Genomic DNA, 12940 nt, shown 5'->3' with positions numbered 1-12940 from the left:
TCCTAATATTGGTGTTTTTGTTGTGCGCTCGCATACCACGTCCTCTCATGGGAGCGGCAAGAAGAGGTTTGATCGTCAATTTGAGTTCGGCACTTGTGATAGTGCGGGAGAAGGTTGTGAGGTCAGCGCCAAGCTGGAGAGTGGAGATCGGCACCAAACTTGAGAATGCAGGTCTGCACCAGGTAGAAAAGTGGATGTTGCCATCGAGAGTAGAGGTCTCCACCTAGAATAAGAGAGTAGGTCTTCACTGAAAACAAGAGTAGAGGTCGCCACCATGAATGAGAGTGGCAAACGCAAGGGAGGCAAGCGCAAGAGCGTCGAACGTGAGTGCGACGAGCGCGAGCGAGTCAAGCGTGAGGGTGTCGAGCGTGAGGGTAGCTAGCGCGAGAGCGTGAGTGAGCGGCGAGCGTGAGAGCAACAAGTGTGAGAGCGTCGAGCGTGAGGTAGGCGAGCGCGAGGGCGTTGAGCGCGAGGGTTTTAAACGTTAGGGCATTAAGCGCGAAAGTATTGAGTGTGAGAGCGTCGTCGAGCGTGAGAGCGTTGTCGAGCGTGAGAGCGTCGTCGAGCATGAGAACGTCGCCTAGCGTGAGCGTTGAACGAAGGTGTTAAACGCGAGTGCATTGAGCGAGAGCGTTAAGCGCGAGGACGTTGCCGTGAGGGAGCGAGCTTATGTTTCATATGCAACTCGGTTTTGTGCTTTACCAAAGTAAAGTGGTAGGCGAGACAGACTCGCCATACCTTTAGGTGCGGCTTTTGTGTCAGGCTTATCCTGTGGGTGTTTACGGTTAGCAAGAACTTGTAAGCCGGAGCTTGGCTTATTAGTCTAGGCGCCCTCAAGCTAGTGCGAGACTTGCTCGGCGTTTTGCTTGGTTTCGAGATGTATTTTACGGGGCGAGACGTCTCTCGGCTTACCCTGTTACATGTTTCGAATACCAAGTTTTAGGTTGGTAGTTGAGATGAGCTCGTCGTACCTTTTAGGTGCGGCCCTGGTGTCCGGCTTACCCTGTGGGTGCCCCGAGGTCGGCAAGAGTGTGCAAGTAAGAACTTCGCTTATTCAAACTTGACCGCCTGCTAGCTGAATGCGAGACTGGGCTCGGCTTTTTTGTGCGAATTATTTCACCGCTGCATCCATGTGGAACGCGTTTTAAATCGTACACCTGGCCAGGGCGACAATGTAGAATCTGGACACTCGTTAAGACGGACTCGTTCGAGAGAGCTTATTTGACTAAGTGTACTCTTGCGAGTGTAACTTTTTTTGTTGTCGTAAATGTCTTATTTTGAAGAACAGATGAGCTCGGTATGTCGAGCGTTCTTTTTTTTTGTTTGTTTTTTTTTAAACTAATGATATTGTGATGTTTAACTCACCGTTGATCTTCGGTGTTGAGCTGCGAGTTGGTCATCGATGTCGAGCTGCGAGGCCATTGTGAAACCGACATTTATTTGTAAAGGTTTGCGGAGCTCTTGCGTGAACCCGACTCTTAGATGGGTTGTTGCGAGCATGTTTGAATAGTCCTGATGAGAGCGGTTGTCGGTCATAGGTTGTTGGGGATTTGTCTTATGCTCGGTGGCCTTTACCCGGAAATTGCAAACTGTTGATGAGCTAGTCGATGATGCGGAGATAGAGTGTGAGGTCGTTGTGTGGAGGCAGCTTCTTGTGGACGGCATGCGCGGGATCAGCGCGAGATATTTTTTGGAGGACGGAAGAGGGTTTTCTGAGTTGGGATCAGCGCGCGGTAGTCTTGGTCGCATCGAGAGCGGCAAAGTTGGTAATGCCAAGTCAGGAAGAGACCGCTCTGACATGGATTGAGAGGGCAATCTGGATTTGCTCGGCAGATCTTGAGGTTTTCGTGGTGTTGAGAGATCAGAGGGATGAGGTTGCTATTTATGCGAGAGGTGATGTTCCGGTTGGGATCGGCTTGTTAGATTGCTGCACCGGTAGGCGTATCGAGATCGGCGGAGTTAACGAACCCAGAGGTCGGCAAGTCGAACTTGAGGTCCGTGATCGACAAGAGGTTTCTCGATCGGCGTTTTGAGCTCCTATCTCGCGATACGAGATTAATGGACGGTAGAATGGTTTTCATGTGTTCGAGAGTGGGGATGTGAGTGCTGATTCCATTCACGAGCCTTGCTTTGGTAGGAGTGAGGTCGGCGATGACGAGCTCGGTTGTGACGTGGTCAGCGGTCGTCAAGCGAGATCAGCGAGGTTGATGGTCGCTGGTTTCGACGTTTGTCCCGGTGAGATCGAAAGGAGCGAACGGAGAAACGAGGATAAGATCGGCTCTCCTAGGACCGGGATCGCCACATGTGCGAGAGGTAAAACCTCAGTTTAGATCACCCTCGGAGGGCGGCATAGTGGTCCCGAGGTTGGAATGGGTAAGCTCATAGATCGGCAGTTTGAGGTCTGCAATTCGCGGGAGAGCGACGACGCCGACTCTGATGGTGGCGCCGCCGATTTCATGATGGGAGGTTGGCAAGAGGTGACCGGTCCTTTTGGAGACCTGCGGTGAGAGATCGTTGACCGTGAGGTCGGCCTTGATTTTGTGATCGGAACTTCCTGCGAGGTTGGCACAAATGATGCTAGTGGTGAGGTCGCTCGTTGTTAAGATGTCGATTCTGCTGACGTCGATCTCATGGTAGGAGGTCGAGAAGTCGGCAATTCTCGTGTGATCGAGAGAGATCGGTGGGAGGCGGCCGAGGTTGGCATCATAAGAAACAAATCTGAGGTTAGTATAGGGCGACAAGGACAGAGAGAACTCTGTAGTGGGGGTCGGCGTGGCCAGCAGGCGGATCTTCTTTGGAGATACGAGATCGAGGTCGGCGAGGATGGCCATTATGAGGTCGGCGAAGATGGCTATCATGAGGTCGGCGCAAATCTCGGCTTGGTGGCGACCGCTCTCGAGGTTGATCTCGAGGTTTGTTGGGTGGAGATGTCTCATAGGAGAGCGAGAGACGGCAGATTCTCGCTTGGTTGGGAGCGAGGTAAAGGTCGGATTTGCGACCAGAAGGTGAGATAGGCAAAGGGATGGTGGGGTCGCGAGTGAAAGCATGAACGCTGGTTTTGGTCATCGCGAGATCGGCACCTCTCGTGAGATTGGCACGTTTCGTGAGATCAGTATCTCTTGTAAGGCCGCCCGTGGTGATGCTTTGTTAATCGGAGGGCGGAGCGACCGAGAATCTGCCGAGCTGGATCCGGCTGGCTTTGAGACCGATCGAGAGGATGTGGAGCTGAGCGTTGATGTCGGGTTTGGTTATCGCGAGCTCGGCGACACCTCTCATGAGGTCGGCACTTCTCACAGGGTCAGCGCCTTTTGTGAGGTCGACACCTTTAGGATTGGAGGGCGGCGCGATCGAGGGCGTGTAAGTTTGGGCATCGATGATTTTCGCTAGGGGAACACAGTTGAGGGTGCTGCCACCGTTAGTCACCGAATCGAGGTCGGCTCGGCGTCAAGAAAAGGAGGTCGGCCTCCAACGGGCCCACGGGTTCCAACGCGCGCGCGTGGTAAAACTCTAGTGTGGAGATTTTGGTTTCAGCATCGAGGGTTTGATCGACGATCGTGATTTTGACGACATTCTTGAGTTTGGCGAAAAGTGGTGATTTCATGGATCTTTCTTTGGCTAACGAGAGGACTACTACATCACCCATGGCTGTTACTAGAGGTAGAATGGGCGCTTTGAGCGTTCGCAAAGTCGATGGTGTGTCATCTATTGCTGGAGTTAGTTGATTTGATTATGCTAAGATTTTTTATCTACGACTATTGTTGAACGTGTCACCGTAGTGTAGTCATCGACAGAACCTATGATGATGAACATTGATCGGTGTCTGTGGCTCTCCTAGCGTTCTTTGATTGGCGGAAGTTGGTGTGGCAGCGTGTCCTGGTCGGCAAGGTTACTTGCATGTCGACGCTTGTGCGTTAAGTCGCTAGAGCGTGTTGATATGATCTTGCGATGCTTCTTATGTTGTAGCGAGTGCGTCAAGTCGCTCAGTTGTTCGCATGTCCTGGCTAACGAGTTTGTCGATGATAGTCTGCATCAGATCGTCGAGGTTGTTTCTGTGTCCAGCAAGCAAGGGAGCTGGGAAGGCGGCACCGTCAGTGAAAACTAGAGCTACGGTATTGAGATGACGGGCATGTGTGGCAACGAGAGGTTCTGATGGCGCATCGGACGCTGGTGTAGAGGTTGTGTTGTTCGGATTAGCGCCCTCGACTGTTGTCGTTGCGGAAGGTGGAGGTGGGAGAGTGGTAGCGTTGGTGAGAGCGGCGGTGAGGAGAGCAGCGGCGTTGGTAAACAGCTGGTCTGCGGCAGGTCCGGCTTCGGCGTGTGCAGCTACGAGAGGCTCGGAGGGCGCGTCGGGCGCCGGCGGAGAGATTGTGCTCGGCAGTGAGCCTTCGATTGGGCTTGGCAAGGAGGCTTCGGTTGGGCTTGGCAGGGAGTTCGGCAGGGAGCTCGGCAGGGAGCTCGGCGGGGGGACAGTTCGTGTTCTTGTTCGCCCCCATCGCTGCCCCGTTGGCTGCTCCGTTGCTTCGTTGAAGTTTTCGCTGGGGTTCGTCGTGACTCTTGAGACTTCGAAGAAGTGAGGATCGTCGGTTTTGATTCGTCAAAAGAAACGCTTTACTCTTGCCCCACGGTGGGCGCCAATTGTTTGTACCGGGGATTACGCAGTTTAAACAAATAAAGATTTTGTGGGAAAAAGCTAGCAAGTTCTTTTATTAATCGGGGAGAACGTGAGATCGTCACTTAAAACAAGTCGGATTAGAGCTTGTTAGTCCACAAACGAACTAGTAAGCTTAAAGTGACGAACTGAAAGCAAGAACGAATTATACGAAAGACAATAGCAGTTTTCGATGCAAAGTATTGCTCTGTAGGTATTGTCTGCGGGTCAGGATCCTCCTCTCAATAAATGTATGATGTTATTTATAGGCGAGTGTAGAACGAAGGTTCCCTAGGATTCCCAACGCGAAATGCCGAGATTACCCTCCGAGATTGACTAATTTCCTTCTATGTCTGGTGAGTCTTTGTTGGGCCGAGTTGACATATGGAGCAAAGCCCATATCCAACAATTAAGAACCTCTGAAACTACAAACAAGATGGTGAACATTTTTATTTATATATACGATTGTGAATTTGTGTGTGCCCATGTCATATAAAGAGGCCAAAGTAAGGAAATTAAAAAAAGAAAGAAAAAAAAAACTACTACGGTTGTGTCCGTGTGTTTAGTCAAATTGGTTGTCTGTTTGATTTGTTTTTCCAACTAACATTTGGACTCCTAAGTGTATTAAAAATAGCTTTTATTTATTTCAAAATAATAAAAAAGGAACTTACAGCTTTTTTTTTTTTTTTTGGGTCAAAAGGAAAATTACAACCATTTTTCCCCATAATTTAGAAACCGTAAGTAGAAGAAGATAAGAAGATAGATATTGTTTTGAATTTATTTTTTGAAGTGATAAAATAGAATAAAATTTGGAGAAATCAGAGTTTTTTTTTTTAAATCACAGTTTGTTGCATAAGTAAAAAAAAAAAAAAAGAATATACTCAAAACAATATAGGAATCGGATTCATAATAGAGATAGAAGAGAGAGCTCTCTCTCTCTCTCTGTATATATCAAAATCAAATTTTCTTCCTTTAGTAAAGAAAGAAAGACAGAGTGTGTGAAATTGAATCTGACAGCGATAGAGAAAGAGAGAGAGATAATGACGAAAGTTGGCCTGAGAGATTCTCCGGCTAAAGAAGAAGCTTCGACGAAGACGACGACGACGACGGCACCACCACCGCCGACCAAAAAACGATTTTTGACTCCGGGAAGGTAAAAAAAAGATCATCAATTTTGTTTCTTTTTTGGTGGGTTTTTCGAGTTGATTACGATGATGACGAATTATGAATTTTATGATTTCTCTCTCTCTCTCTCTCTCTCTCTCTCTCTCTCTCTCTCTCTCTCTCTCTCTCTCTCTCTCTCTCTCTCTCTCTCTCTCTCTCTCTCTCTCTCTCTCTCTCTCTCTCTCTCTCTCTCTCTCTCTCTCTCTCTCTCTCTCTCTCTCTCTCTCTCTCTCTCTCTCTCTCTCTCTCTCTCTCTCTCTCTCTCTCTCTCTCTCTCTCTCTCTCTCTCTCTCTCTCTCTCTCTCTCTCTCTCTCTCTCTCTCTCTCTCTCTCTCTCTCTCTCTCTCTCTCTCTCTCTCTCTCTCTCTCTCTCTCTCTCTCTCTCTCTCTCTCTCTCTCTCTCTCTCTCTCTCTCTCTCTCTCTCTCTCTCTCTCTCTCTCTCTCTCTCTCTCTCTCTCTCTCTCTCTCTCTCTCTCTCTCTGGTTTTGTGAAAAACGATTTAAGCGTGATTGTGTGAAGGAAAAAAAAACAAAATTTATGGATTTGGGTGAGTTTAGATTTCCAAAAAGTAGGGCAATAGTTTCGTGATTTGATAACTTTTTAAGGTTGTGTCATGTTTTTGGGAAGTAGCTCAAAACAAAGATTGAATTTTTGACCTAAGCGCTCTGTGTGGGGTTTTGATTTTTGTTTTTTTTTTTTGTTTACTATTTGATTCTTTTACTCTTGACGGTTTTTTTTATTTCTTGGTTGTAGATTCGTAACGATCTTATGTCTCATTAACTTGATCAATTACGTGGATCGAGGAGTGATCGCTAGTAATGGTGTTAACGGAAGTGCAAAAACATGCGATGCCAAAGGGGTTTGCTCTGCAGGAACTGGAATCCAGTTAGTTTTTTCTTTCTTTCTGTTTTATTTTTTATTTTTATTTGATTGTGTTTTTTGGGAATGACTTATAACTTTTGCCTTTTTGTGTTGTTGATACAGGGGAGAGTTTAGTTTAACCAACTTTGAAGATGGTCTTTTGTCATCTGCGTTTATGGTTGGACTTCTTGTTGCTTCTCCAATATTCGCTGGATTGTCCAAACGGTAATACACTTTTTTTATAAACAGAAGAGTCATTGTTTTTAGGTGTATGTGTATACCTAAGAGTCATTGTTTTGATTATGTCTCTCTTTTTATGATTGCTTGCAGAGTCAATCCTTTTAAACTGATCGGTGTCGGATTAACTGTTTGGACTATTGCTGCTCTTGGTTGCGGGTTTTCCTACAACTTCTGGATGATCGCTGTTTTTCGAATGTGAGTAAATATATTTCTTATTACCCGCCTTTTCAATCTGGTTTCTGTATATTAAGTTATCAACTAACAGTCTTTTCTTTCTTAACTTTCCTATAGGTTTGTTGGGGTTGGTGAGGCTTCTTTTATAAGTCTTGCAGCACCGTATATCGATGATAGTGCACCTGTTGAAAGGGTTAGTTTTCACTTCGGCTGCTGAAACTGTTACTGTTTTTTTTTGCTACTTTACTTAACTTAAATGGATTTTCTTTTGTCTTTTTCTCCAGAAAAATTTCTGGCTTGGACTGTTCTACATGTGTATACCAGCAGGAGTTGCTCTAGGCTACGTGTTTGGTGGATACGTAAGTTTATGCTAAACTCTTTTTCCGAGTAAAAGTTTTCTGCATCTGAGGAAACTATATGTTTATATTCTATTTGATTTCATTGTTTAGATTGGTGACCATTTGGGATGGCGTTGGGCGTTTTACATTGAGGCAATTGCAATGGCTATCTTTGTTGTTTTGTCCTTCTGTATCAAACCACCGCAGCAGCTAAAAGGTGAGATACTAAATGCGTTTCAGTCTTCTTTTGCATAATTTCTTCTGGAAGTTGTGCCAATTTTTATTAAAATTTTCCTCTTTGTTGTGTATAGGTTTTGCTGATAAAGATTTGAAGAAACCCTCTACATCTATTGATTCAGCATCTCCTACAGATGCAGAAGCTTCAAAAACTAAAACCAAAACTCCCAAGTGAGTTTCTCTATCCTCTCTTTATTGTTCCGATCTATGCAAACACATAACTTTGTATACTGATATTCCCTTTTGTTGCAGATCCAAGAACCTGTTTGTCGTATTTGGAAAAGACTTGAAGGCTCTTTTCAGCGAGAAAGTGTTTATCGTAAATGTTCTTGGTTACATCACCTACAACTTTGTGATTGGAGCTTACTCATATTGGGGACCAAAAGCTGGTTTTGGTATCTACCAAATGAAAAACGCAGACATGATTTTTGGAGGACTTACAATCATCTGCGGGATTATTGGAACATTAGGTGGAAGCTATGTCCTTGATCGCATTACCGCTACACTTCCAAACACCTTCAAGGTAAAAAAAATGAAATTCATGAAAACACCTTTTTAATTACAATGAATGATCATCTTTTTTCTGATTACCTCGTAACTAATCTTGTATACAGTTACTAGCTGCATCAACTCTACTTGGCGCAGCGTTTTGTTTCGTTGCTTTCTTGATGAAGAATATGTATGCCTTCATTGGTTTATTCGCATTGGGAGAAATTCTTATCTTTGCACCACAGGTAATAATTAATCAAATCCTTGAAAAAGTAATAAGACAGAACTAATCTCTGTTTCTTTTTCGACTTGTTTGATCCGAACAACATTTGTGTTTTTTTCTGCAGGCTCCAGTGAACTATGTGTGTCTCCATTGCGTTAGACCAAACTTGAGACCACTATCAATGGCTACTTCAACTGTTTTGATCCATATCTTAGGCGATGTTCCTTCTTCTCCACTCTATGGAAAGATGCAGGTTTGCATTTATATCATTAGTGATTACTAACTACACAAAGATTTATAATTTACTTTTCTAGAATTTGTTATTAACTCTGGTCAATGCTTTTTGCAGGATCGTCTCAAAAATTGGAGAAAATCAACTCTTATCATTACTTCAATCCTCTTCCTCGCAGCTATTATATGGGGAATTGGTAAATTAAGGACTCAATTTTTTTGTTTTTTTTTCTACTCAGCTCATAATTATTTTTCTATATAATCTTAAGTAATTTTTATTTGTTTATAGGGATATTTATGAATAGTGTGGACCGGTCCAATGAAGTTAGTGAAGATGATGAGGTCGTAGAAGAAGAGAAATTGGAAAGCAAAGCAGACAACAACTCTCCTCACGTCTGATTTTTTGAAGACATGTTATAATTTTTTCTTCTACACGACCAAAATAATTCTTATCTCTCTCCATTGTTTACAATTCTTTTGATTCAATTATTCCTTAGAATTTTCAGTTTCTGTTGTGTACATAATAAACCTAAATTTTTAGAATAAAATTTGTTCTTTATTCCTTTAATTTTTTCAGATTTAATGAAGGTCTTTAAGCTTACATAATTTATACATAAATTTGGCTTCCATGTTTTTTTTTTCTTTTGGTTTTCAGTTAAACTATGATTAACTAAAAACAAGTTCAAATATTTCCAAACTTTTACAATCATGTGTGTAAACTTATTTCATGGAAGAGAAGAAAGAATTGGTCTCATATCAATTGGAAACAATAGAAACAAATAAATCAATGAGCCACCAAACAAATGGGGGTGTCAATGACATTTGTCTACTAACATTTATTCGAATTATTTTAAATTTACTACTTTTACTGAAATATCTCATTTAAAAAATGGGGGAAATTGAAAGAGAGAAAAAAAAAATGGAAGTTGTCTTAGTCTGAAACCAAGGTTTTTATTCATCATCATCATCTTCATTACTTAGAAGTTAGGACCAGCTGCAAGAATCTCTTCAGTCAAGTTTCCATCATCACCAATCTTATGATTTGTGAATGTCTCAAAATTGTTTCTAAACAAGCGAGCCAATTTCAACAATGTGTCCTGATAAGCATCTTTGTCTGCCCACTGCACCAAACACACATAAACCATAAATGTCAAGTTTTTTAGAAATGAGTTATTCTGATTCATAAAAAGGTAACTCGTTTTTTTTCTAGCCTATGTGACTTACTGCATTGATAGGTTCGAGAATATCAGAAGGAACTCCTTCAACTTCATTTGGAATCTCCAATCCAAAAATATCTGTTTTACGGTAAGTTGCATTCAAGAGACTACCCGAATGTATAGCATCAATGATCTTTCGTGTATACGCCAACTTGATTCGGCTTCCAGATCCATAGCTGCAAGTTTTATCACCAATCTTGTATCAAATTTTCAAAACACTTTTGGTTCTGTTTTGGGGTTATATAGTTGAGAAATCAAAGATGGTTTACCTTCCACCGGACCAGCCGGTGTTAACAAGCCAACCGGTGGCTCCTTGAGCCTGCATTTTCTCGGCTAACATAGCAGCGTACTTGGTTGGGTGAAGCATAATGAAAGCAGCACCAAAACAAGCTGAGAATGTAGCTCGAGGCTCTTTAACTCCTTCCTCTGTTCCCGCAACCTGAAAAAAATCACACTTTCATCAAGCATCGGTTACAAGGCAAACCAAACCAAATAAAACCGGGACTTACAAGAGCAGTGTAGCCACTGATGAAATGATACATAGTCTGAGCCAGATTGAGCTTGCTAATTGGCGGCAACACACCGAAAGCGTCACAAGCCAATAGGATCACGTTCTTCGGGTGTGGCCCTACGCACGGTATCTTCGAGTTCGGGATGTACTCTATTGGATAAGCCGCACGTGTGTTCTCTGTCACTGATTTGTCACTGTAGTCCACTTCTCGTGTATGCTCATCAAACACAACATTCTCCAAAACTGTCCCCAAAACGTCAATATTTTATATTTAGCATGTAAAAACGTAACGCAAAAATTTTCGTAATAAAAAAGAAAAAGAGTTATTTACCGGTTCCAAACTTGATAGCGTTCCAGATATCAGGCTCTTTCTCCCTAGCCAAATCAATGCATTTCGCGTAACAACCACCTTCGATATTGGAAACTCCGGTCTCACTCCAACAATGTTCATCATCTCCGATTAAATACCGGTTATGATCAGTGGACAATGTAGTCTTTCCGGTTCCAGAGAGTCCGAAAAAGAGAGCAACATCTCCACTTTTGCCCATGTTACAACCAGAGTGAAGTGACAAAATCTTTCTCTTAGGCATCAAGTAATGCATGACACCAAAGAGTCCTTTCTTCATCTCCCCAGCATATTGTGTGCCTAGAATCACCATCTCTCTTCTTCCTAGGTTTATGTCCACACTCGTCGACGATGTCATGTAATGAGTGAAACGATTACACGGGAATTTCCCCGCGTTATAGATCGTGAAATCGGGTGTTCCAAAATTTTCCAACTCCTCCGGTGTTGGACGGATACACATGTTGTGCATGAAAAGTGAGTGGTAAGCTCTTGCTGAAACAATTCTCACTTTGAGTCTGTTCTCAGGATCCCAGTTTAGGTATTGGTCATTCACAAACACCTGACAGTAAATATATAAACAGGCTTTAATTAATATATAGTCTATAAAATTCAACTAGATAATATAAGTTTAAAAATGTCTATGTTAAGTTACCTTGTCCAAAGAGTTTAAGTAGTCAACAGCTCTCTCTCGGTTCACCAAAAAAGTTTGTTCATCCATTTCGATGTTTGGGGATCCTCTGTAAGAAACATTATGTGGCATAATAATAAAGTTAACCAATATGTCCGTGAAGGACAAAAAAAAAACTAAGTAGAGATAATATCTTTAAATATGGAGATAAAAGGACTTACTTTCCCCACCAGAGCTCAGCCGCAGTGGTCTCATCCTTAACCACACGCTTGTCTTTAGGAGACCGACCGGTTTTGGCTCCAGATAACGTAGCCAACGCACCAGTCGATGTAACAAACGATCCTTTTTCATATTTAATCGCCTGCTCGTACAGCTCTGCAATCATAATGTGATATGTTTTAAAAATAGGAACATGCATGTAATAAAATAACTTCATCACATTGGTCCTTGAATAAAATCGGTGGCGTTTTAGAGGGTGTTACCGGCGGGAGAGAGGTTGTGAAGGACGTGAGTGAACTTCAAGCCACTGTCGCTGACGTCAGCAGCCGGAAGTGACGTAGGAGTGTGTGGCACGTGTGCCACTTTCGCCAAGGACGTTGGGTCTCCTCTTATCAACTTCGGTCCTGTCTCTCTCGTCAATGACGCCAACGATGCACTGTCCATTTCACCAAATTATACATTCTTATTATAATTGTTTTCTCAAAATTCATATTTTTGTATGATTAATATACATGCATGCAAAACTTATTAAAAAAAAAAAAAAAATCAATCGCACGATTTTGGAAACCTTTCTAACCATTAAAACAAAGAAAAATCACTAATTCCTTGTAATATTCAAATTTGTGATTGGTTTAAAAAATTTTAGCGAAATTGGTAAGCATATATATTGGCATAATAATTAGTATTATGTTTCCATTCTCATATTCTTAAGAGAAACAAAATGTCATCGGACCTCAGCCATATTTATACCTGACGGATTGAAGCATGTTCTCGGCGGAGACAGGAGTGGTGGGGCCACTGGTTCCGGTGACTCCAGCGACACCGCCACCTCTAAGAGGAGTGGTCGGGGCAGATCGTTTCTTCTGGAGACTGTGAAGCTCGTCGATGGTCTGAAAGTTGACCGGCGGTGCGGTGTCATCCTGGCACACACTCGGCGTCGGAGATTTGGCTCCCTTCTCCGTGGTGATCCTCGGAAGCGCATCACGCGCCGCCGCAGCCGAGAAACTAAAGTCTCCACCCGTATTCTCGTTTCCGTTTCCCGCCATTTTGCTAACTTTCGGATTAAGATCAAAACACACGATTATTATTATTATTATTATTAACACTCAGACAACATATATACACACGATAAAAGAGAAGTGTGAAGAACAATGTAATATAAGTACCGCAATGTCTTTCTTTCTTTCTTCTTCTTTAGTTTTTTGTGGAAAGAATAAGAAATATATATAAATACCACAAAAAAAAAAACAGAACAAAATTTGTGTCAAGGAGAGATCAATGGCTGTGCTGGGGAAGAGGCAGAAGAGACCACTTTTATAGGCTTCCTTTTGACTCAGTTTCTTCTCTTTTGATCAAATTACGCGTTTTAGATTTAACCCTGACCAATAGTAATTTTGTCTATAATTGAATGAT

The 12940-nt window shown here is 42.9% G+C and overlaps 2 protein-coding genes across 2 annotated transcripts; one reads left to right on the top strand and one right to left on the bottom strand.

The window, feature by feature from the left end:
* Positions 5491 to 9174, top strand: LOC104762750 (probable sphingolipid transporter spinster homolog 1). Its single transcript, XM_010486104.2, has 13 exons — positions 5491 to 5801; positions 6567 to 6698; positions 6798 to 6899; positions 7005 to 7109; positions 7206 to 7281; positions 7373 to 7447; positions 7538 to 7643; positions 7738 to 7834; positions 7916 to 8186; positions 8278 to 8397; positions 8500 to 8628; positions 8725 to 8803; positions 8896 to 9174. Exons 1-13 carry the CDS (start codon positions 5689 to 5691, stop codon positions 9003 to 9005), a joined length of 1515 nt encoding a protein of 504 aa, XP_010484406.1. The 5' UTR covers positions 5491 to 5688; the 3' UTR covers positions 9006 to 9174.
* Positions 9318 to 12573, bottom strand: LOC104762749 (phosphoenolpyruvate carboxykinase [ATP]). The gene is made up of 9 exons (XM_019240547.1): positions 12278 to 12573; positions 11791 to 11963; positions 11530 to 11683; positions 11333 to 11417; positions 10666 to 11239; positions 10333 to 10577; positions 10093 to 10262; positions 9831 to 9999; positions 9318 to 9727 (listed from the first exon to the last, which is right to left on the bottom strand). The coding sequence occupies exons 1-9, from the start codon at positions 12571 to 12573 to the stop codon at positions 9584 to 9586; spliced, it is 2010 nt and encodes a 669-aa protein (XP_019096092.1). The 3' UTR covers positions 9318 to 9583.

Source organism: Camelina sativa, chromosome 18 (assembly GCF_000633955.1).
Source record: "Camelina sativa cultivar DH55 chromosome 18, Cs, whole genome shotgun sequence".
Taxonomy (NCBI): domain Eukaryota; kingdom Viridiplantae; phylum Streptophyta; class Magnoliopsida; order Brassicales; family Brassicaceae; genus Camelina; species Camelina sativa.
The sequence above is the reverse complement of the archived record's forward strand: the minus strand, read 5'-3'. Positions and strand labels throughout refer to the sequence as shown.